Source organism: Neopsephotus bourkii, unplaced genomic scaffold, assembly GCF_033783945.1.
Source record: "Neopsephotus bourkii isolate Nb327-2 ecotype Australia unplaced genomic scaffold, CSIRO-AGI_Nbou_v1 NB_1120, whole genome shotgun sequence".
Taxonomy (NCBI): Eukaryota; Metazoa; Chordata; class Aves; order Psittaciformes; family Psittacidae; genus Neopsephotus; species Neopsephotus bourkii.
In genome coordinates, this window is record NW_026901606.1 from 311,539 (window position 1) to 337,622 (window position 26,084).

At 44.0% G+C, this 26,084-nt stretch overlaps 1 protein-coding gene across 6 annotated transcripts in view; it reads right to left on the reverse strand.

Moving 5' to 3' along the window:
- LOC133217147 (monocarboxylate transporter 2-like) overlaps positions 1-22,493 on the reverse strand; it is a 41,999-nt gene extending 19,506 nt beyond the window's left edge. Inside the window, exons 1-3 of one of the 6 annotated variants that reach the window (XM_061362311.1) lie at positions 21,257-22,493; positions 17,565-17,705; positions 17,101-17,358 (exon numbers count right to left, since the gene is read on the reverse strand). In XM_061362311.1, coding sequence (XP_061218295.1) covers positions 17,101-17,317 — 217 coding nt within the window. In that variant the 5' untranslated portion in view covers positions 17,318-17,358; positions 17,565-17,705; positions 21,257-22,493. Of the gene's footprint in view, positions 1-6,519; positions 6,752-7,477; positions 7,555-7,739; positions 7,854-17,100; positions 17,359-17,564; positions 17,716-21,256 lie in introns of those variants that run through there. The other 5 variants (XM_061362310.1, XM_061362312.1, XM_061362316.1 and 2 more) reach the window with 5 other exon arrangements.
- Between the last annotated feature and the right edge of the window lie 3,591 nt (positions 22,494-26,084).

Consider the following 26,084-nt stretch of genomic DNA (forward strand, 5'->3'; position numbering starts at 1 on the left):
GGCTGTTTTCAGCACAAATCCAAAACATCACCCCAAACTAGATATAATGAAGAAAAGTAACTCTACCCCAGCCAAAACCAGTTCAGTATATGCAAACTTGCACCTTGCAGAGACCATTCTTAAACCAGACAACGGCCCCATAGGCTGTTCCACACAGACAACCTATTTCTCACACCAGCAGCTCTCTTCCCCATAGTGATGTGGAGGCCCACTTGTTTGGAACACCACACACAGAAAATCCACTGCAGAATGCTGGGCAATGCACAACACATGATTTTGCCCTAACCTATCACCAAGTTTCTAGCAGGTAAAGCCTCTACCTACCAGGGCACATCCTGCCCCGCTGCTTGTTGCCCATCAGCAATGTCTGAGACAAAAGTGGCTCAGTGCTCACACTTCTTAAAGCCTGGGATGGATTCTGCTACCCACATATTGCTTGCTCTTTAGAAGACCCCACACCTCCCTTCCCGTGCCTCAGTGTCCCCTTTTAGCACTGATACTTCACGACCATTTGCAAGCATCCGGCATGGATGAGAGCCCTGGGTGAGGTCTTCTGGAGGCAGAGAAGGTTTTGATGGAGCCCAGACCAGGCCAGAAGAAAACATTGGCAGCTTTGATTAAGTGAAAAACTGCAGAATCAAACTCATTATTAATACAGCTTTACGCTGCTGTATGTTGTAAGGTGCTTTCTAAACCTGTCACTGCAATTTATCATGCAGCACTGTAATAAAACACAGCTATAAAATTTTGGATTAGATGCTCAAGGTCAATGGTCGACTTTCAACTTCCCAATCTCTTCCTTGCTGCTTTAGCAGGTGCCCTATTAAGCAGTTACAGGCTCTGGGAGTAAGTTTCTTTGGAGAAAAGATGCTCTGTTGTGGAGCATCTCCAGAATTAAATCTTCAGCCATTTCATTTAATTACAAACCAATAAATAATAAATACTAGAAGTAATAAAGACTGACTGGCTTCAGGATAAGGCTTTTGCTCCAGAAACACTCATTTTCCCTTGTGCTTGCAAAAGGTAGCTCTCTGCTCCTGTCTGAAAAAGAGACAGAAGGTGATTGCCCAATTTTAATAAACATTCGGATGGGTAAAACCAGCCCGTTGGAGATTTTAGGGGGAGTATTACAGTAGCGTAGAGTGAGACTGAGACAAGGACTCCACTGCATTACGTTCTGAATGGAAACAGTGTATGGTCCTCATGAAACTTAGCTTTATACATAAAGGGACAACAAAAGCAGCTCGTATTTACATCTAAAGTGCACACAAACATGCACAAGGCTCAGCTGCACAGCAACTGCAAAAGAAAGAGTGAGATTCTTCAAAATAAGGTGGAAAATAAGAGCAGATGTCCTCTGCTCCAGCCCCAGCTATTCACGCTCAGCAGCTGAAATGATTGTGTCAGGAGCTAATCTATGTGTTTACCCAGGTGACTCCTCTGTTTTTTCATTACAGTGATGACAGGAGCATCCTCACCACATACTCACTATTAAAAACCCCTGGAAATGAGGATATTGTCCTAGATATTATTTTCTCTATTCTGGCACATGTGCCAGAAAGCTTACTGCTCAAGCTCTAAGTTGGCTATAATAAAAGACATTACTTCTTCCTGCAATCTTTACCTCTCTCAAAGCCTTAGAGGAGACCATAACAGCTATGAGAACATTGCTGCTATTAAATTACTGGCATCAGTATTCCTTATTTTTAGAAGGTTTGGCTGCTTCCCCTGATGCTGAATAGGGCAACTGAATTACCAGCAAATTAATACTGTTTATCCTTTCTTTTCTGGGAGCTTAACAGCCTCCTGCTTTCCCCAGGTAATGATTATCTCCAGGAACTCATCTGTGGCCTAGCTTGAAATGCGTCACCCTAGAAAATGGGAGAAGGGCAGCTCAGTTTGCCATTGTGAGTGCAACACATGGCCCAAGTCAGGAGGTGTGAAGGCCAAAGGCTTTTGTTTTTGCAATTACATTAGTTGAGGTTGTCTTCCTCAACAAAACTCATCCCTGTACATAAAACAAGACCTTGGGAACCTTGGTGTTGGCATAACGAAGTCCAAGGAGGCAGTCTGCAAAAGGAAATCCTGCCAAAGGCATGCAGCAGCATGATGGGCGCCCTGTGATGCTCACATGTTGGTGTGTCCTTGTCACCTATACAGCCTGATACCTTGTCGTGGTTTAAGTTCAGTCGTAAATCAGCCACACAGTCCTTGCTCACTCCCCCCCCTTTCCTTCCCCCACTCCCGGAGGGATGGGAAGGAGAACTGAAAGAATGTAACTCCCACAGGTTGAAATAAGAACAGTTCAGTAACTAAGGTATAACACAAATCACTACTGCTACCACCAGTAATAATAATGATAAGGGAAATAACAAGGGGAGAGAATACAACCCCTCACCACCCGCCGACCAATACCCAAGCCCAACCGAGCAGTGAACCAGCCCTTCTGGGTAACTCTCAGTTTACATCCTGGGCATGATGTGCTGTGGTATGGAATACCTCTTTGGTCAGTTTGGGTCAGGTGTCCTGTCTCTGCTTCCTCCCGGCTTTCCTTCCTCCCTGGCAGAGCCTGAGACTCAGAAAGTCCTTGGTCAGGGTAAACATTCTGAACAGCAACTAAAAACATCGGTGTTATCAGCGCTGTTCCCAGGCTGAAAGTCAAAACCACAGCACTGCACCAGCTGCTAAGAAGGAGAAAAAAATGACTGCTGCTGCTGAACCCAGGACATACCTGGAAGCTGAGGTGCAGCTGAAAGCACCTTTAGGGAAAGGTGATGCAATCTTCCTTCCTTTTCTTTCCATCCATTTAAGACTCTGCTCTGTAATACTTTTTTCATTTGAGGTAAGGAATGAGCTCTTGGCTCACACACACAAAAAAAAGTGTAAATATTGCAAAACAAAACCCCTTCTTTATCAGATTCATAGGTTTCACCCTGCAGGATTTGGTCAGGGAAAAGCAATGTTCCTTTGAGCTCCTCATTCACACACCTCCCAGCTTGCCCTCCACAGTGGGAAGCAGGGAATTGCTGAACGTGAATGCTGGAGAGAACTACAAGCATCCGATCATAAAGTCCAAGCTGTCCACTTTACTGCACACTAATCTGTTTTACTACTTGTATTATAGTGACAGAATTGTTTTCTGCAGCCTAGTTCAGATTAAGAAACTGGGGGATAAGACACATTAAAACTTCTGCAATATATATTGCCAGAGCCTCAGCTGGTACAAAACACCTTCCTGGGGGAATTCAGCAAAAAGTGAAGGGCAGAAACAGTCTCGGCTGCTGGCTTTCGGTTTGAGTCTGAAAAACTGGAGCTGCTCTGGTGCTACAAGCTAAAGCCTCAGGTGGTCACTGTAAATCTGCATCCATGCTGTCAAAGTAAAAACAGCTGCTCCAGTAGAGACTTGGGAAGGTTCACGCGTGTGTTTTCAGAACACAGGCATTTGCATTATTTATGAAACACAAATATAAGCTCTGTTACACAGCAGCGAAGCCTAGCAGCAAGTCCCCACACAAGGAGCATGCCAAGGAAATGAGGGACTACCACCTAAGGGTGTTTGCAAACAAAAGCTGTTGCCACTGAAACCATTAGACCCTGCATGCCCTACAGGCACGGATGCCCAGAGCTCTAGGGATAGAGGAGACCGGCTGGCTGGGTCAGTCCTTGTAGGGGACTTCTGTGCTTGGATGTGCCTCCCTGAGTCTTGGCTCAGAGAGCCACAGCACAGCACAGGGACACGGCAGCGTTTCCCCGAGATAGCAAACAGCAGAGCCTGTGCACGCTTCAGGAACGCTTTTTGATCCAAATCACTGCCATTCACGGCTGATGGAGGTGAAGCAAGGCTGGTGCTTTCCTCTCATGGCTGTGTTGCCCACACCTGACACCAGCGAATGCACCATTCATCCCCTCCAGCCCTCGGACCTGATGCTTCACATAGGATATACTCTACACCCCAACACAGCTCCTACATGGATGTAGACTGCACCCCCCTGCACCTCCACACAGTGACAGTTCTGCCTCACCACCGATACGGGAAAGGAATGGGCAAGCTATGGCAATAATTACCTGGTTTAATAACTCCACTAGTTACACAGCACTATGGTGAATGCTTCCTTTGGCATTTTTGAAACTTCTTTTCAGGAGAGATCAGCAAAAATCCAGTGTTAAACCATTCTCTAGTTTGTCAGCAAAGTAAATCAAGCTTTGCATGGGCATCTGAACAGCTCTAACAGGCACCGCAGCAGAGCGAGACTTGGGCAGCCTTGTTCCTTTAATGAGAATTTCTAAATCACTGAAGTCATTCATAAGTCAAACTGCTCTGGTGCTAAATGCTCAGTCAATCAAATGAGATGTGTTAAATACACTCCTGGGCACGTGTGTTCCATTTGCTCCATGTTCTGCAAACTCCCACCGCGCGCCTGTCTGCAGCTACTGAGTGACTGAGTCTCAGCTCAGATCACTGCAGACAGGATGATCAAACAAGCATAAATCTTATCTGAGAGCAGAGCAGAGGAGGGGAGGACTATTAAATGGACATAACTCTGAGCAACTGCAGGGCCAGTGGGAAGGTACAAAAGTACAATCACCTGCATTAAGTCTAAAAGCACCTAGATGTATCATCCCCCATATTACCATGTAATAGCATAAGGGAGAATAAGGCTAAAACTCCTTGATAAAAGGCAGAAGACTGCTGACTAGGATAAAAGTCTACTACAATGTTCCAGGTACAGAGCCACTGGCTTGAAAACTTGGACAAAAAGAGAAGAAAGTGGGTTGGAAAATCTACAGACAGGAGAAGGCAGAGGTGACCAGAGCAGCATTTCACCTGCTCCAGTGATGTCCTAACTTTAGTACCAGACCATGAACTTTACAGCAGCCTCCACTCATTTGCATACTTTTGGCACCAAATATTAGCCATCTTTTTGACTTTCAAACCATCCAACTTCCTCAGACCCTCGTATGTAGACAATTGAACACACCAAAGGCATGGGCTGCATGCTTTGCTTTTTTTTTCCCCACCTGACTGCTTCAGAGACATTCCACATAGTTTACCCCAGCCTTTTAAAACAGCATTTAAATGTAACCTAAATGACAAGTGGTCCTTTTGCCTGCCTCCCCACAGCAGTGTTTCCCTCTCCCACCACAACCCACTTGCTTCTGTTGAGCCTAAACAGAACCTGTTTCCTTTGCACTGCAGACTGCTTATTGATATTAATGGGGTTGACGCAAAAGTGCTTTTATCTACATTTAATAACAAGCCCCAGTGGAAATCTGTCTCCAAGAGGCAGCACTCCCTAGGGCTTGGGCTCAGCATCCCATCAGGGAGGCCAAAAGTGTGGCCTGGGACAATGGCACTGGCCTAAGCTGTGTGGGTCTTGCCCTCAAAAGTGCTCCATTTGTTGAGTTCTCAGCCCTTGCAGAGCTCCTTTCTGTGGGACCAAGCCTTTGCAATAGGTTATGATGGAATGGATTACTATAGGCTCTGATTCAAGCATCTCTTTACAAACCTTTACAAAGCATCTTTACTCTCAGCTGTGCTCTCCAAAAAACACTGCAATGCATTATTAAGGAAACAAAACAAAACAAGAATCCCTGTTTTTAAGAAACAGCATGTTTTCAGAATTGCCTGAAGAGCCAAGATAAATATTGATAAAGTTTCCTGCAATTACAGAGTGTGGTTCCCATCCACTTACCATTGCAGCCTCAAAGGCAGCCCAAGTTTTTCACTGAGCCATGAAAGTGCTATCAGAATCATTTTAAGAAGAGCAGAGCTCTATGCACTGCTTCGCAACTGATAAGAATGATGAACTCTGGTGATTTCACTGCTGTAATTATAAGCTGCCACAAGAAACGAGCAGCTACTTCATTTATTGCTTCACTCCACGCTCGCCTTCGGCTGAAACCCAGGCCCAGCTACTGCACATCAGCCTACTCTCAGAGTGTTTTCACTGATGCCCATGGAAAGTTATTTGATTTCCGAGTAGGAGAGCTCACTGCTACCATCAACAACACACCAGGATCAGGCCTCTGGATGTGCAGAGGCTTTATAAAGGCCTCTGGATACGCAGAGGCTTTATAAAGGCCTCCGTGCCCATATTAATGAAATAAGCAGTATTGGAAAGCAGCAAAGGTGCTGCAACCCCAAATGAAAATAAAGGGAATGTCAACACCAAACTGTTCACGGACCACAATTCCCAAGGCATTTAGAAACCTCCAAAAAGCCAAAAGGCACCCAGAGAAGTCAAAAGATGCTTGAACCCAGTAGTAAATAAGGTGGGCATCAGACATGTTTGAAGACCTGCACCAACACCAATTTACCTCTGAAAAACTTCCCCTCAACCCCTTTAGGCTCCACACAAGACTCATTTCCCTAAGGGACATTGGAAACATGATCATAAAATGAACCTGTTGATAGTACCCATGCAGATGTCCTTCTGCCCTGTCCCAGAGTTTCCATTTCTGGCTTATTTCTGCCCTTCCAATGCACCACACAGCAGGGGGTGGTGCAGGTTTACTCACCGGCACCGTACGTCGTGGCCAACATGATGGAGGAGACCCACGCGACCTCGCTATAGGACGTGCCAAAGAAATCCTGGATTTCTTTGAAGAAGATGGCTACGCCTTTGGGGAATGCGTACGCGAAGCCGATAGACACGAAAGCACCAAAGACCACCACCCAGCCCCAGCCACCGTCCGGTGGGCTGGGGGCTTGCCTTGTGTTAGCAGGAGGTGGCATGGCTCCTCAGAAAGCCTGAAACACAAGGTGCAAAGGTGGAGAGTCAGTCCTAGACCCCCAGTCTATTCCATACAACTGGTATCTTCATGTTAAATGGGAAAACAGAATGGCAGGGGTGAGAAGTTAGAAATAAATAACCAGATTGAAGCTGCAATGCTGCTGCTTCACATCTTTAATGTGAATCTGAGAATCACAGAATCAGCTAGTTTGGAAAAGACCTTTAAGATCACCAAGTCCAATCTTTACCCCAGGACTGCCGAGACTCCCACTAAACCATGTCACTCTGGATCTCATCTACATAGTTTCTGAACACTCGCAGGGATGGTGATTAGAGAATCATAGGTTAGGGTTGGAAAGGACCTTAAGATCATCTAGTTCCAACCCTCCTACCATGGGCAGGGACACCTCACATTATCCCCATTCCAAAACCTGACCACCCTTTTGGTAAAGAAATTTCTCCTAATATCCAAGTTAAACCTCCCCTGGTTCAGCTTGAGGCTGCTAGCTCTTGTCCTATGACTTGTTACTTGAGAGATGAAGTGAATATACCAGTTATATGGCATAAAGCCTCCTGCATCCATACCGGGGGTCATGGGAGAGTGGGATGGTCCCAGATACGCACAGTGGAGGTGAATTAGAACCAGTGCACCACCCCATCCATGCCTGTCTCCAGCCCCAAGACAGGCTGGGCTGCAGCCCCAGACATGCATGGACCCCGCACCCCAACATGGCAGCACCCACCTGCGGAGTACAGCACGGACACGAAGCCCCTTGTGGCCGACGGGACGAGGTTGGAATGGCACAGGATGGTCAGGACGGGGCGGGCACGGATCCAGCCTGCCCCGGCCCCCACTGGACTCTACAGCTTTCCTGCTTGTTCCTTTCCCCTCCAGCTTCCCCTGCACACACACGCACTCCCAGCCGAGGCACCCGGGAGGCAGCCACAGTAATTCTTTCCCTCCCTGTGTTCCCACCAGTATCCCAGCTCCGTGCTCGTCCTTACAAAGTCTCCAGCTGCTCTCTGGTCCCGTACCTCCACAGCACCGCAGCCTCACGGTCATCCACCCGCTGGTTATGTTCACCCATTCCATGTATATTCTGGCTTTTAGGTCGAAGTCTGTTCCAGGAAGCGATAGCAATGTTTGCCCTTGATGGAAAGTTGCAATTTTCGCTGGAGACATGCATCTTGCTCAACCTTGCCTCCCCCTGCCTTAAGTAACAGCCCTTGGCTCTTGGAGGAACTCAGCCTCATGTCTTTCCAGCCTCAATTTTGGGGACATTCATATGGAGCCGTTAGTGAGTGTCAGCACCCTGTCACCTCCCACAAGAGACCTTCTTTCCTCTGTGTGTAACCAGGAAGACTGGGGAATGATTTGGGCAGATTTTACAAATCAGTTTGGCAAAACACATTTCTGTCTGCAAATAATCACACTGCCTGCACTGCAAACACAGCAGTTTCTTTCCAGTTCCCCTGAGCAGAGCTTCCCTTTCTCCCTTGGCTTCTCTGCGTGTTCAGGCTCAGACCAACTCTTCCCCAATCTCCTATAAAGCTGCACTCAGCCAAAAAAAAGACAACCTAACACTCAAACCCCCAAGTCACACTAGCTCAGTGTGTGGAAATGAGCTGGGTTTAAAATCTGCATTTAAGTTCTGTTGCTGTTCACACTTTTATTTCCTCCTCTTACTACATGATTAGAACACCAACCATGCAGCAATGAAAAAGGGGGCTGTGGGATCCCCCTGCCTGAGATGGAGGTCCTCTGCATGGGGATGCTGGGAACCCTTCCCAGGCAGTCCAGGAAGAGCAAATCCCTGCTCATGAGGGTCTCTGTGAGGTTTGGCTGCTATCCCATCTCACACCTTTCTGGGCCTGTACACAGCTCTTCCTTCCCCAAGGAATGGGGGACTCAGCTTGCTGCTCCTGGCTGGTGTTTATTCTCTAATCTTGAACTAACAACACAATTTCAACAGTGGCACCACTTTTGGTTCAGGTACAACCATGTCAACCTGTGATGAAATAGGGAGCTCTGCTCCGCCTTATTTCCATCCTCCCTCCAACACTCTCAAAACAGACACTGCATTACTGTAAATCCTATTTTTCTACATACATAATTAAGCAATAATGAAGAGGAATGGGAAAAAAAATAAAAATCACTGCCTTACTCAGTAGTTTCCCTGGCACAATAAACCTAGAGCTTTAAAATGCCCTTACAATATGCCTGTAGGATGCTTTATTACTACTATTTCTTTCTTCCTATAAAACTGAGTAAACTTAAAATGACCAGAAGGCCTTTACTCTCAGGTAGAAGGGCTCCAGGATGACCTGGAGAGTCTTGTTTTCATACAGCCCAGACCCACTTTAGGGGCCATGAGGATACCTGCTTTTACTGCATCGCCTCTCCAACATAGTCTTGCACACACAAAGGAGCAAAGTGCAATGGTGGGCAGTCTGCCATCACAGGAGACAATTAAAGTCTCTCCAGCATGAAAGCCCTGCCTGCAGCTGAACAAGAGGATAAGCCCAGGGGACAGGGCTGTTTCCCTCTATTTTACTACAGAGGGATGAGGGTTTGGATTAGTGGAGTTTTTCCTCATAAACAGGAATAAAGTTTGTTTCAGAGGCTGGTTTCTGTGTTCTGCCCCCCAAAAATAACAGCTCAGACCAAATCTACATAAACACACCAGAGACTGAACTTGGGCACAACATCAGCAGCAGTGTGGAAAGTGGGGAGGACAGATGGAAACACCCAGGAGTAAAGGGATGAAGAAGCACCCATGACCTCAACTGGAAGATGGGCCTTTCCTTCCAACACTAAATTTGGTCTCATATTAAAGCATGTTACTTCAGCAAACCGTGATATGACAGCTTCTGTGTACATGTGCTCACAGACTGGTGGCAAACTCAAAACTGGAGCAGGAAACCAGTTGCAGCAGGAGGTACTGGGGGCAAAGAAATGGTTTCTGAAGATGTCTGAAAATGATTACTCTTTGCCCTCATGATGCTGCTCTGGATGCTCACAAGCAACGCACAGCATCCTGAGAGCAGAGCGTGGGTCTGACAGCAGAAACAGTGTGTTCCCTAGGTCAAAAAGGACTAAGTAGCAATGTGGGGAGGACTGGGCTCATCTCACAGTAGCTGCCTGTGTGAGTGCTCCCCCTCCATTTGGGGAGCAGAGGCTCCCCAGGGGCAGTCTCCGCTCACCCATCCACAGAGAGCAGACGCTTCCTGCAGGGCAGGGTTTTAATTTGCTGGCAAGCAGCAAAGAAATTGATTGTAATTGCAAATACCTTCTCCAAATGACTCACTCCCCTATCGCAGTGCTCCATGTAAATAAATGAGTGACTGCTATTGTGGTGCATTCCCAGCACTCCACTACAGAGCTGTCCAAAGAAGAGGGGCAAAGTGGGAGGAGGGGTCAGGAGCAAGGCAGAATACCAAACTCTTCCTCTCCTCCCAAAAGGGTCCATTTTCACTTCCTTTTCATAGAATCCTTCCTTCCCATAGAATCACAGAATTCTATGATTCTACAGAAAGGGCCTATTCCGCAAACTGCAAAGCTTTCCACGACAGCTCCCACAGATATTTTTAATCATGATTTTTAAAATCAAATGGACCAACATCAGTCATTATTGAAACCTAAGCTTTGAGGAACAATATTTAAAACCCTAGAATGGTTTGGGTTGAAGGGACCTTAAAGCTCATCCAATTCCAACCCCCTGCCACAGGAAGGGACACCTTCCACTAGACCAGGTTGCTCCAAGCCCTGTCCAACCTGGCCTTGAACACTACCAGGGCTGGGGCAGCCACAGCTTCTCTGGGCAACCTGTGCCAGTGCTTCAGCACCCTCACAGGGAGCAACATAAGGTCACAGAAAACCAGTTACAAGTGTTGACAACTTGAGTGCTTTTTCTTTTCCTGGAAAAGAAAAGGAAAGAAATGGGCTCACCTGAGAATGGAAAGCATTTCTATTTATTCTCAAGTGCACCACTTTGGTATTTGGAAAGAATTTTGTTCAAAGCCTTTATGCAAGGCATTTTTTTACAGCCAAAGGTAGGGGCTACATCTCCATAACCCCAACAGTTTTTCCTTCATTGAGTCTTTGAAAGTCAATTAAAGGCTTTAGAGATTGCTTCCACGCTAAATAAATAAATCCATACCTATCTCTGTTGCATGAAAACAGTGTCTGATAAATGAGCACCTAAACAGGTAACTCTGTGCTGCTTTAAAGGGCCTGCAGTCCTCACTTCCATGGCACACCTGCATTTCTTACAACTATTCGACTGTCATTTTCCATTTGCCCATAAAATACATCAGCAGTGAAACACAATCCATAACCACAGTTAAAATGGAGCTTCTGAATTAATGAATGAGATTATTAAGCAGCAATTGTCCACAAAACCAAAGGGCTGAACGCCGTGGCCCAGGACGTGACGCCATTACTCTCCTCTTAGGAGACAGATACTGCAGTCCTCTGAAAATAGGCCCACCCATTTATTTTCCTAATAATCTTCTTAACTTTTTCCAAGGGATCAAACCATAATAATATAGATTGTTACCTGGGAAAAGGTTTCAATTCAGTAAAACTCTTGGCTCTGGACCCCAACCAGATGCAATTGCAAAACATAGACCTGGGAAGAGATCAATAGTACCCTCTCTGGCAAGCACAGAATTGCCCTCATACCTCTCTGTTCTCCTCACCACTGAGCACGACCAGGCTGATACAACACATTCCTCAGTGTTTAGCCACAAGACCTCCAGCATTCATGGATTTACCACTAATATTTTCATACTCAAGGTTTTAATTAAAGGGAACCTCATCCTGCCCAGCAGCTCTCAGAGCACTGAGCAGCAGGAAGGATGGGGGCAGCACCCCACCAATGCAGTACCAACACATGGTCCAAACGGGGCATGTGGGTCCAAATGGGGCATGTGGGTCCATGTACCTGCATCCCTTTACATCCTTATGGCTAGTTCAGAGGGAACTTGAATTCCTACACAACCTCTTTACCACTATGTAAGATGCTGTGCTGTGGACAGTCACCAGCTCAATGTGTCCCTGGCACCATGTGAAGTCAAGGGATGTCGGTGCTGGCACTGCTCAGAACCACCTGGGATGCTGGCAGGGCCTCGTGGCTTTGCATTCCACTGAGTAATGTTTTACAAGGGGGTCAAGGAGAGGTTAAAACAGAAAGTTATGAAATGCCCAGTTTGCTTTTTGCTAAACCCCAGTATTAATAGCAAGAGGCCAGGCAGAGGGGCTCATACAACACAAAATAATCTCTCCAGAGCTAGCAAACCTCTCGGATGGCCCCAGCTCTGCATCCACGCCATCAAACCACCCAGGTGCATGCAGCATTGCTGCTGGATGTGCTGCTTTCCTGGAGGTGATAAAATAAACTGAGCAGTGACATCAGTTCTGCTGTTTTTCCCCTGTTGCAGGAGTTTAATCAGCAGCTGAAACCAAAACATTTTGGTTAGGAAAGAGATGGCCACAATTAATCTAAATCTAATAACTAGAACGTTTTCACTGGGGAATTAAAACAAATTATTCCTTTGCTATTGCATCTTCATCTCATTTACATTTTAATCCCAGTAGGATCTTCCTCTGTTATATTTGGAAAACGACTGCACAGAAAGGGAAAAACAACTCTGTTGAAGTACTCAAAGATGCATCCAGAATTTAGCTATTAGCTTTTATGGCAGATGTCTGGCTATGCCAAGATGAGAATGGTTGAAAATTAGGACAAATACTGTGGTTTGTTCCAAACACAGCTGAATGCAGAGCCTGGTGGCTTTTCAGCCTGTGCACACAAAGACAGGCAAACAAAAGGTTGGGGCATAAGGTTCTGTTGAAGGTGTAATTACACATTAGCCAGAGCAAAGCAGGTTGCTCTTTCATTTGTACCAAAATGAAAGGGAACTCTGCTGGAGATCACTGTGTGCAGAGGGAACCTATGCCTTCCTACCCCCTGGTTCTCCACTTCCAGGGGGTGGGAGAAAACACTTAAGCCTTGTTTTCCTTGCTGTGAGGTTTCTTTGCAGGATAACAGGCTCACAGCTTTTGACTCAAGGTAAATATGCAGTGAATAAAGGTGCTTTAGTGTTGTCAAAGTAACATCAGCACTATATCCCATCTTATTCCAGTTTGCCTTACTACTTTGCCTTCTTGTTCTTATTTTGAAGCAAAAGCATGCTAAAAATAAATAACCTACATTTCTGCCATGTCAACGATGGGAAGTCCTGGTTAAACACAAACTGTCACACACATACCACGCTCCAGATCCTCCATGCTGTCACAGGGTAGCTGATCCCACTAAGGATACCAGGTTAAACCAGCAACAGAGACAGCAGCTTTCTCCACCCCAGAGCATGTTCTCTGTACTTTCAGACAGTTTAGAGTCACTGCATAATCCCAGTTTTACCTCCAGTAATTATTTTCATGTGATCCTGTGCATCCCTTTGCTTAGGAAGATACGCAGTGACGGTAACGTACCAGAAAGGAAGCAACCACACAGTCTAACATGGGAAGAGATGAGTTCATGCATCATGTGGTGTGGATAGCTGTGTGTAATATCACTCAAGGCTGATCAGCCCTCTGTGGCCTTAACACTGGGTGACTTAATACACAGAATTACTCTAGGTAAACCCAGACAGGCTCCTGCACCTGCTTTTTCTGTGTTGCTTTGCCTTTGTGGATGACCGTTGTCTAGCAGATCAAGCATGATGCTTTAGTATTAACTTTCAAGTTCTTACACAGATTGTTCTTTAGGAGCTTGTTGAACTATTGACAATGTACATCCATGTTGCCCCACAAGATCAAAAGGAGAAGACTTTCGGTCCACATGTATTATTTGCTCAGGCTTGCTGTAATCCTGGCTTTAGAGACTGACCTTCCCAAGAGCCCCCTAAGTGCCACAGAAATGACTCCTCATAATACAGGCTTCAAGGATGCACCTGTTATCTAGGTTGTGTTTATAGGGCACTCCATCGCTTAACATTCCTGGAGACCTTTGTGAAACCAAGAGTTTACAGACACAGAACTCGTTGCTAAAATCTCATCTGATTTCCAGTCCCCCTTTCCCAAATGCCACGCTTGGGGCTGAAATTTGCCAGGTTCCTACTGCTATAGATCAGCAGATCAACCACTGAAGCTGAAAGGTGAAATCTGGCTGCACAAAAGGTGATGGCAAGGTGCCTGCTGACTTCAGAACAGCCACAGTTTCATCCACTAATAATATTCAGTGTTTGTTGAAGCTTTTTGTTTTAATCAGTCTAGTGCAAAGAAACACATGCTGTCCCAAACGACTACTCATGTAGTTAGCTGTAGCATTTCTGAATATCGTAATACTAAAGTTGGGGTTTAAAGGTATAATTTTCCCCAAAGGGATCCATCCCTTGCATGTCCTCAGCCACTCTGAGCAGGCTCTGCTGGTGCTTTCCTCCTCCCTCAAATACAATGTGCAGCTTCCCTGAATGCTACAAAATTGCTCTAGACGTACGCTGGTGTAGCTGAAAGAAAGATCAAACTGAGTATTCAATTACTTGTGCACCCAAAGATATTTATTCCCTGAGATGAAACTCCTAAATCTGTTACTGCCAGTCCCTCTTCTATTACTATTCACATGCTGCTGCTTTCAGATCTATGGAGTTGTCAACACTATTTACTGGAAACAAAAAGTGAAAGATTGGAACATGACAGGGAAATGTTTAGAATTATTAACTGTTTGCACAGAGGAGGTAACTAATCTTAATTAATTCTAGTAGAGTGTAATTGCTACACAGGGATGCTTCCCAAGACTTTTTATTGTATCCAAGGTCTATTTGTTTCATACTTTGGGATTCTTGTTTCTTTTTTAAACCCAGATACTATGGTGGGTAAAAACTGAGGTCAAAAGCAACAGCTACAAGACCACAGGACAAACCCCAGAGAGGAAAGGGGCTCTTGCAGCAATGTTTGTGAAAACACCAGACAAGAAGGGACGGAACCCCCCTACCAGCACTGAGATCTTAGCTCAAGGTCTATGTAAAGGTAAATGCAATGCTGCAAAGGAAAAGTCATTTTGCTTCACAGCATCCTGTATTTTCCTCTTTATGCTGACACCCTCCTGTTGTTAGCATGTACCATAGTTTTAATGATAGCTCTGCAGCAATAAGACTTCATAAAAGTCTGTACGTAAAAATCAATGAAGAAAACCACAGGGTTTATCCTGTAATGGCCTCTGCCCCCATCAAGATCACTGACAGCAGTCCTCTTTGATGTACTCTCCCCTGTATCTTCATCAGGTGTTGAGGGCCCTAGCTCAGGGAATGTAGAAAATGAAAAGCCAAAAATCTGAACCAGTCAACTCAACCTGTCTAATGTTCAATGCTCAGTTTCAGACATCCAATTTTCAGAGGGCCCTGAAGAGCCACATGAGGAAATGAAAAATGAGCCCTCTGACAGAGCCCACAGCCTGAACCTGTCCTCAGTCTCTTGCCCAGAGTCTGTTAGCCCTTCTCAGTGTATGAAACCACCAGAGCCAAACAGCAGCCAGAAAATACACATTCACTGTTTCAAGGGGAAATAGGTGAACAATATAGCTGCTGATTTAATAACCCTGGAACTGAACCTTTCTGTCTATGTGCAGTGGAGACAATAGCCCAAAGAACTCAGCAAAGTCTCCTCGCTGACCGGCCTCACAGCCAGATGTGAAAAGGCTCTTCCTAGTCACATACATCCCAAACCTTGAGCATGCCAATCACCCCTGGTGGGTTAGCAACACCAGCACCAGCCCGCTGTGAATGGGCTGAGACTCATTTAATATCCCTTGACAGGGGCTGGATTCAAATCAGTAAGTCAAAGTCGCTTGCTCCTGTGCCAGCTTTCCAAGGAATGCTGTTATCTTGGGAACCGCACACGTAATAACACAAGGCATGAGCTGTCAAAGGAGTACACACAGGTTGTCCACAGAGTCACAGGTGTAATATCCCTTGACACAGGCTGGATTCAAATCAGTAAGTCAAAGTCGCTTGCTCCTGTGCCAGCTTTCCAAGGAATGCTGTTATCTTGGGAATCACACACGTAATAACACAAGGCATGAGCTGTCAAAGGAGTACACACAGGTTGTCCACAGATTCACAGGTATTGCTCGCAGCACTGACAGAGCAATGTGTATCACTGTCCCAAGTGCCAGATGAGCTCTACTGATAATTTTCCCCTTTCAACTTAATCCATCCGTATCAATGACAAAATGTCTCTTTTTATTGCCATGTAAAACCAGTTCCTAAAATACACGAGATAAGTGTGCATGACTTCTGCACACAGGCTGCACCCCTGGTGCCTATATTACGTGACCCAAGAAGCCTCCAAACTGCACCATCCTGAAAGCAAGGGGATACAGAGAGGATCCCTCCATCTACAACTTTGTTATAATAGTCTTTCCCAAAGTGTGTGTCCATGACCTCATTTGAGGAAGAATACAGGTTTGGGTAGATGTGATTTGGTGTGACTGCTCTTGTTTTCTTTAAGTGTTAATCCTTTTACCTTTCAACCTTGCAAAACAAGCTAAGAGGATCTAAGAGCCAGCTAAGAGCCCAGAAGTAACCCCCAAACTCACAAGCAACATGACCTAAAAGCAAGACGGTCCTCTACTAACCATTAACAACAAGATACACAACAGCTTCTCGGATCAAAGTGGCAGACTGATACCTAGCATCAGTATCTGAGGGAAATATCCCTCAGCATATCCACTCTAGGATTTAATTATGAGGACAAGCAGTACCTTCACAACACCTTTGTGCAACAGCAAGTTTTGCAGCCAAGGTACAAATACCCAGTGAACCTTTTAACTTCAAGTAACTGGTGGGCACATTTGTTCTTTCAGAAAAATTCAGCAGAGACAATCACCATCCTTTAATAAATTATCTGCAGCAAAATTCTAGCAATAGAATTAGGGAAAGACATACTTGCATCCTGTCTCAAGATTTACATGCATGTTCACCAAAGTTTCAAGTATCCAGTATCATGAATGCAAGCAACACATTTTTTGTTTCAAACAGAAAGCCAAGAGTAGGAACAGAACTAAAGACAGTACTAAATATACTAAAATAACTGTCCAAGACTCAAATAACCCCACCATGGCCTCTCCCCACACATAGCAAGATTTCCAATGAAATAACAAGAATTGATGGCATCATATATGTTGTCAATAAAATACTCAACAGTAATGGTTTTCTCTGTTTTGCCAATGCACATCATCAGAAAACAGAAAGCCAAACTTGCAGTTAGAGCTTCCCAACAACTTTCTCAAAGAAATATATTCTCCCCTACCAAGGGTTCCAACCTCCTTTTTTCCAAAGAAAAATATGGTCTTGCCTTACTTACCTCCTCCATAGGTGGTAGCACACATGATGGATGTTACCCAGGCAATCTGGCTGTAGGAGATGCTGTAAACAGCCTGGAGCTCTTTGAAGTAGATTGTGAAAGCTTTAGGAAAGGTATATGCAAACCCAACTGAGATGGAGGCTCCGAACACCACTGCCCATCCCCATCCGCCATCAGGGGGTACATAGCCCAGGTCTGAAGAGACTGGAGGAGACATGGTCAATCCAGATTTCAGAGCAAAATCCCCTTTGTGCTGTCCTACAGGGCAAAGGATATGTGTGTTTTACAGAATATGCATATCGTGTAATCAGTAACACAATTTTAAAGCATAGTGATATAATTTAGAGGTACAGAGGATCACCCACTCTCAAAGCCTTGATCTTTTGCTGTTGTACAGTTCTAACACAACCAAAATCACCCTTCCCTCCCAATACCCTTTCTACCAGTATTTTAAATATACACACCCTCAAAGCTCTCCCACAGCTTCCACCTCCAGGGACAGACCTCATTCACAACCGAAGTTAAAGCCTCTGCTTTCTCTTCTCTCCTGTATCCAGCCAGTAGCTCGGTGTCTTACTTCAGGAGTTGGCTTCTGGAGGTTGCTCCTGCAACAGTCTCACCAGAGAGAACCAGATGATGCAGTTGTAATGTTTTTAGGGTAAATGCCTCATTGTGTATTTTTCAGATGTGGGTGGAAAACCCTATGATTCTGTGTTATCCCTCCTGAAAAGAATAATTCCCATTATGTGAACAGCAGAATGGCCCCACAGCATGTCCAGCTCTCCTGTTCTGCAGGGGACAAGGCTCTCTTGCCTGTATGATTCCGTCAAGCCAAAAAGCAAAGTGTAAGCAACTACTTGCAAAGAGGCTGATGTATCTTGCTACTTAGGGGCAGCAATTCTGCTTATGCCTGGTGCCTGCCAGGTTAGCAGATTATGCTCAGGAGCAACACAGATCAAAGAGGGCATTCACTCACTTGCATTCTTCCCATTTTCCCTGCCCGTTAAAATAAAATGAGGGTAAAAGGAAAAGCACTACCTCTCAGGAGTTAGTCCATAAGGCTCCTGTCAAGGTCAACGCATTAAACCAGAGAGGAGGAGGTACGACAGCAAGGAGTAGCAGGGAGGTGCACCTGCATCTTTGTGGATAAAAGGTGATTTATTACCTTCATATACTGCAAACTCAGAAGCAAGTGAAGCTGAGAGGAAAAGGCTAATGGGAAGCAGCAAGTACAGATAATCAGCTGGACACATTTTGCTGAACCATAGTCAGCTAACTGGGGAGAGAGGGACCTTTGCTTACCTTGCAAAAAGAGAGAAGAAAAATCCCAGGACCTTAGGAAAAGTTCAATGCAATTTGCATCTATCTGAAAGTGCATTGCCTCTTGAGAGGTGTAGTGTGGAACCAAACTGTAAGTAGGGGGACACTACTGGAACCATATAGAAATTAAAAAAACCCCAACCAAATAGGTACTTTAAGCTGGTGATGTATAGGTATAGGTATACAATGATATACTCCTGACTTCATACTTTCTTTCATCTGCTTTTACAGCTGTTGCTGCAAGGACTTCCTGGCAAATGCACACGTAAGAACTACTCAACTTCTAACATACAAGAAAACCCCTATGGCCCTAAACCCCTGTCCAAAGCAGCTGAGCAAACCCCAATCGTACTGGAGAAAACATTGGTCCCAAAAGCTCCTGTTTAATGTATCTAGTCTTTAATTTCTAACCTGGATGAAATCCAGGGTAGCAAGTTGCTGGGTTTTCTGAGATTTCATTGCTATACCAAGAGAAGGCCAACTAAGAAGTCTTTTACCACAGCAAAATAATAAATAATAATGAAAATGTCCTGTTATGTGATGAGGGATGCTACAGTACAATTTCAGCAGCAAGACAGATGGCACTTGTAAAGTTTCTCCTGTTCTGATATTAAGTAATAAAATAGTCTTATGGAAATTCATTGAACATTATTTCCCCATTACTGGCATTCAGAATATATGGAACAAGTTATTCTGGTGAAGAATTTATCATCCCTCATCATTAAAGTTTTACCATAGAAAGAATAGTTGTCTTTTAGAATTAACTATTCTTTGTTACCATAGGTGGGATTTTAAAAGGAAACCTAAATTAAAGAGTAATAGTGGTGACGTTGGAATGACTGTCCACTGACAAGATGCTTAAGAGCTTTTATTACTTGTCATATTTGCATTTCATTGCACTGTTTCTTTCATCTATGCTTATTCTAGCCAATTTAAGCTACTCAAATACTAGAGAATACCAAGCTCGCAAAAAAACATTGATGTATCCTAGTGCTTTTGAAATCAGGCAAAGTAAAATTGATTAAGAGGTGAGCATCGTGAGGACGTGTTCCCTTATTTAATATTATGTTTGATATTCACAGTCTACCAAAGTTTAGAATATGCAAAACTTCTCAGGCACCTCAAATTCACATCTCTTTTGGCAGCCCTTTAAAAAGGTCGAGCCTGAACTTCCAATATATTTTCAGGGATTAACAAGAAAGGTCATTTTTTTATTACCACCAATTCATTCCTCTTGTAAAACCTTGACTAATTGTGCACCACCTTTACAAGTCTCACACGATGAATATATTTGTTCAGTGAATCTCATTTTCTGTTTAATGGCAGATTTATTAAGAAGACATTAGCATAAAATCAGATTCCGGTATCAGTTTCCTTGTCCAGCTTTCCTTTATCAAGGCAATTTCTTACGTAATACAGAAAACCAAACAGAGGAACTGAAGATAAATGAAAACTTAGTGTACACTAGGAAATAAAAATCATATAAACTGACTTTTACTTCCCTGACTGTAAAACAAGTCTTGCAGAGGCTGGCCTGGGGGAACTGAACTTTAGGGACTATTTTAACAGTTTAATAGCCTGAGCAATAAACAGTAATGGGACACATTGATACTCTCGCTCACTTCTCCTGTGGCACCCCCATAGTTTGTGGAGACAGCAGCACTAAGGAGGGCACAGGACCATCCTCTCATGGGATATTACCCCTTTCAGTTACCACGCTCTCAGCCATGTCCTTGCCACCTTAAAGTTCCTCAGCCCCAGCCCTCATCTTCTACAGGTTTGTTCTTAATTTCCATGTGGCATCACAGCAGCTCTTTCTCCAACACCCACTTCAAGGAAAACTTTTGCATTTTGATTTTTTCCTTTTTAATAACTGTTCACTAAACTGTTTGATTTCCTCCTGGAAGGCCCTGCTTTCTTACATCTGTGCCCTTACTTACCCTTACCACATTTGTGTTTTTCCTCCCCTCAATATTGTTCAGGCCCTGCTACACCACTGAAATAAAATTACAGCCCTATAATTTTCGAGGTCTTATTTAAATGAATGGAGGCATTACAGTTCATTTGTTGTTCTCTAGTTGCATTGTGCATGTAATTTCATTTGTCAGCTCTTTCAAATGACCCTATCTCTCCTCATCCTTGATAGCTTCTCTTTCCTTTACCCAGAAAGCACTGAAACCTCCACCTCTTAATTCCCCTTTTACTGGAGCAGAGGAAAATCATGAGAAAATTGTCTTCGCATAGACATGGCCTGACTCACATTCACTGGTAGGCGCTTTCCTTTTACTAAGGTTTCTTTTTTTATGAAGTTATACATGTCTGGAATTCCCATTTCTCCCATTTCTCCACCCACCATTCCCTATAAGCTTCCTGCTTTATTCCTCTTACCTTTTTAGACCTACTTATTCATTGATCACTTCTAGATACTCATTATCCACTATTTTTCCTCCCGTTTAGGAAACCAGGTAAGGCTATCATCAACAACTTCAAAATAAAGAAATTCCAGGTCTCTTGCACAATCAAGGCCCTCACATCTCAATCTTGCTGATATTACCATCTTCTTCATTTGTTGAACATTTTTCCTTTTGGAACCAACATATACAATCACAGTCCTCCATTCTGTAATTAAATCAACTGGGGACTATTCTTAGACTATACAATTACTTTCTACATTTGTTTTATTTGGTTGGATGTGATTTTTTGTTGTTAAAAGACAGCACCATGACAAATCAAACCCAAGTCTAATGCAGCTTCACCTGTCTATACAAGGACTCCCTTGGTTTCCCTCAACCCAAGCAAGCCACCGCATACCGTACATACATACAAACTCACTGACCACTGTTCAGTGGGATGCTCTCTCTTCCGCAGAAGTGGGTACCACTGGGACTCTCCTCCCTGTGGCTCTCCGGTTTCTGGCTCTCCTGGCAGTGACCTGCTCAGCTTTTAAAACCATCTGCTGAACTCTTCCCCCACCCCAGATGCAGCAGAGATCAAAGGTTGAAATCAGAGGCTGTATCCTCAGATACAAGACTTTGCTGTAACTCACAACACCCTTTCCCACCCAACCCCTTAAGTTATATCCAAAGGTGACTACATCCCACATTAAGTAACGTTCCAGGAACAGGGATGACCATTTGCCTACCAGAGACAACATGAGTGCCAGCTCCCCATTTGCAGTGCTTGGAATGCTGGCTTCTCTCACATCTCTGGTGATATTTATAAATTACTTGCCAGATATCCTTTTTCCTTCCTCCCTCTCTTCCTTGTACATGTTAACTTATTCTTTCTTCACACCGCATTTCTGCAGGTTCTGCTCCCATTCTCTCCTCTGGGGGCATTTGCATACAGAGATCCCCTATCTTTGCCTATCCTGCTGTAGGAATTTTAACCTCCTGCCTGAAATTCTCTTTCACGACGTCCGAGTCACCTAAAATCCTGCATCAGACTTATTTTGATCACTCAAGAACAAACAAAGGGTTTCACAGACCACAGCAACACTTATCAAAGGGTGAATTTCACCCAGGAGCAAGGGGAGGAGGATATGCAAAGTTCCTGAATTTCTTGCCAGTAAACAAGTGGATGACTTGGACAAGCGAGCAATGTCCACAATGTGAGTCCACACTTTGGGGAGGTTTAATATAACCCAATTTCAGTAGGAATGTTTCCACAAGACTTAGGTTGCAAATCCCCACTTGCAGGATTTAAAACATTCCCCTGGCGTGTTTATAATCCAGACGTTGTAATGCACTACTTAAGCACAAGAAAATGCAGGAATCAAGCTGACAGTAGGCAGGTCAGGGTAATGTTCTCATCCAATCTAGTAGAAAACTCAACAGAAAGGTAAATAAACACAGAGAAAAATAATATATCCAAGCTAACTTTGCAAGTCAGCATTTACCTCAACCCACATTTCCTTGGGGCGACATGCAGTCATCCATGCTGTTTTGTATTGCCCCAACAAAAATACCTTCCTTGCAAGGACACAGCAAATGCTTAAACCCATGCACTAGCTCGCAGTTTACATTAAAAAGAAAGGCTGCTACCAGCACTACTGCAGCCAGCTCAACACTCGTTTCACACAGGACACACAATGGATTTTCTACCAGCCAATACTACCAGCATGCTGAAGAAGTCTCCAAGCGTCAAAAGACAGCAAGATAAAATGGAGAAATCCATTGAGGGCTACTAATACAAAGATGCCACCTCTGGCATTGCAGTTGCAAACTGCTGGAGGCTAGGGAATACTGACAGCCAGCTCCATTCTTGTCATCCCAGATATCCACTGTCAGGGACAGAATACCAATTGAACATACCTAGGTCTGAATTGATCTTATGGTCCAGCCCTCTTTACCTCGCTGGTCATGGCTTCTACAAGTTACTCTTTCTAAAAGCATCTTACAGCCAGAAATGTAACAAGCATAGCCAGTGTGTTCTGTCTTCTGAAAGGAATATATCAGTTATTGGTGCTATAAGAATTCACTGCAGCGTGTTTGAGATGCCCGTGGTCCTCAGCGCTGTCCCACTGGAGGTCATCAGAAGCTGCCTATTGAAGAGGCTGAAACTGCACCAAACCTAGGGTTCAGAAGAGTCATTTCTTTCAACACTACGATCTTTAAGAGCAATGTTATTGTGAAAACTCAATGGCTTTGCAAAAGGTGAAATCTCTTTTAGAATTCTGTAGTTTCTACACTGCTGGTCTTTCCTTCTAAAACTGCACTTCCCCTTTGCTTGCAGATACTTGATAGTTCCCTGGGCTCTGAGATATTTTAGACATTTTGGTACTTTACCAAATCAAAACATGATATTACCTTTGTTAAATTATGTTGTCCTCCTTCCACTTCTGTGTTAATAGCAATTGCCTTCGTTATAAAAGCTTTCTACTGATGGCTGTGGCCATTTGTAGCACTTCAGACGTAACAGCGATTCCAACAGTTGAGACTGCTTTTCAAAATCACTTTGGAATACCTTGGAAAAATCACCTCCATCAGTGGTTGAGATAGAAAAAAAGCAGCAGAAACTCTTTTACTATTCCATTGACCTATGAAAAATTGAAATGTGAAGGACTAATCAGATGGCTCTTTAATACTTGCTTTCCATATACCATTTTTGATGTAAAATGTGGCACATCTCTATTTCTTTTAAGAAAAAACAAAATGCAAGTTTCAGAGTAAATACAATTTAAGCACTTCGCTTATTGGCTGTGAAAGAAGGTTAATTTGATATTCACCAAATAGTCCTGCCCCTGTACTTTCCAGAATGTCTGAAGAAATCTGTTGCTGAAGGAATATGAACAGAATCAAACTAGAAGGGTATAAAGCAATTCAAAATTTAATTGCAAGTATTTTCCTGCAGCTGATGTATCACATACCAACTTGACTTCAAAACAATAAGTTTCATAAAATTTAGAATTGAGTTTACAAATAATCAAAAGCTATCATTAAAAAAAGAATCAAAAGTTGGCACAAACCAAGTGTACATTTCGCACATCTTCCATTTGCACTGGACCTTCCCAGCTTTCTGCAATACTAACAGCTGCAGAAAAGAGGTCATGTGCAGGTCCTAGGGATACATGGGAACAGAGAGCATTCCTTAAAATGGACTTACGTGGTACTATTTTGGTTGATGTTTTACAGGTATGTTATCATTGCTAGTACTCATTGACACCTGAAGATCTAAATAAGCACATACTGTCTTTTAAGAGGTCAGACTCCACACTTTAAAGGTGGTAACTGAGACTGTAAGGGCACAGCCTCCTGCCCCATTAACCTGTTGTGACTGTGGGGCCACAGCACAAAGCAGCAGGGCTAGGAGAACTTGAGACTCACTTCTAGGGAACTGCATGCAGCAATGGTCCTTCCATGCTGGGAAGGTCTCACCATCACTAAGGTACTATAAAGAGTAAGACACAATGCTTTACTGATTTCCCTTTTGCTCCTCTTCATGTAGATCTACATCTTCTTTACTCAAAAACTTACATGTCGGAAACTGCCTAGTCCTTCAAAAAGAGACAAACCCAGGAAACTGTTCAAGGGGGCATTTTTAGCCTGTTTTTCCTTGAGGAAACACGGTATTTAGTTTCGTTGTTTTTTTGTTTTGTTTTTATGTGCTCAATTACTCTCACTATCTGCTACCACATACACCTCAACTTCTGAGATGCTGTCTGGTTTAAATTACATTTTATGGAGGGCCAAAGCTTTCAAAGATGGGTACTCTGTACAGGTTTTGTGTGCAATTAGTTGGCTAGAACAGAAAGAGATCATAGACTACCTTGGGTTGGAAGGGACCTTAACACTCATCCAGTTCCAACCCCCCTGCCACGGGCAGGGCCACCTTCCACTAGAGCAGGTTGCTCCAAGCCCCATCCAACCTGACCTTGAAGGCTGCCAGGGATGGAGCAGCCACAGCTTTTCTGGGCACCCTGTGCAACTTCCTGCAAAGGGAAGCTGATAAACACAACCTTTGTTACAGTTCAGAAAACCTGCTGTAGAGAGACACATTAGAAATCAGTTTCGCTGCTCCTGAAATGACTTGTTAACCTGTAGCTCAATCACACAAACTCAGACAAAGTTAATAAATACCTGCCTCTGACAGTGGATATTTGCAGTATCATTTGTGTAAAGTACAGAAATCAGCAGTGAGGCAAATGGGACCTTAACTAAATGTTAAGGAAGGGGTGAGGTTCAAACTTTGAGGCAGAGAGAGGAGTACATGTTGCACAGAGATAAGCAGATAGCAACGCCTGGGTGGTTATTTCTCCACCTTCTGACAGGACGACTGCCCAGCTGTGAGATATCCCCTGCACACAGCATATGGGAGTGTAGTTCTTCGTAACTTGGGGGCTGTGAAAAACCAGGGCACAGATTCATGAAAGTCGAACAAACCTGGTGGATTATTTCATTTAAGTAATGCTACTTTGCCTTGGGGTGTACATGTGTGTTCCATTCCTCCAGCAAATGCTTCCAAAATAACATGTCTTGCTTCCCTAAGTATGTCCGAAAAGGAAAATCAAAATGGCCAGAAAATAGTTCAACCCCCTCCCAGGACAGAAACAATCTCCCCAGGTGCCTATATATTTCTCTCATCAAAAAATACATCAGAATTTACTGTAGTATCCAAAGAAGGGAAATCCTCTTTGACGCTTAGAGGGTATAATAATTTGCAAAACTGCTCCCTTAGCTACTCATGACCCTCAGTATACCTGAATAGGTCAACTTGACCATGCAAAGTTCTCATTCATTGCATGCCAAGTGTTAGAAGGATTTCATAAGAGCTACTAGGGAATTTGGAACACTGAGGTCCAATTCTTTTGTCATGTTTTTTTTTTTTTTTGCCATGAGAGCAAAAGAGAAATTAAAGAGAAATTAAAGAATCAAAGAACATGGTTGAACTCCTGTCCCAGTTTTGGCTCTACTCCCTCTCCGTGGCCATTACAAACCAAGAGTGCCTTCCAGATATGTCTTAGAAAATTCAAGCCTACCTCCTCTGTGCTGGCTTCATCATTTTTTCTGCTAGGTCTTCAAGGGGACACATCCCTGGTTTGTGACAGAGCAGTTGCAGATCTGGACAGGAAAGCAGGCAGGCAAGTGGCGCCTTTGCTCTACTGGCTGATTACTGCAGAGAAATCTTCCCAGCAACAGAAGGCTGTGAACAGAAAAGATATCAAG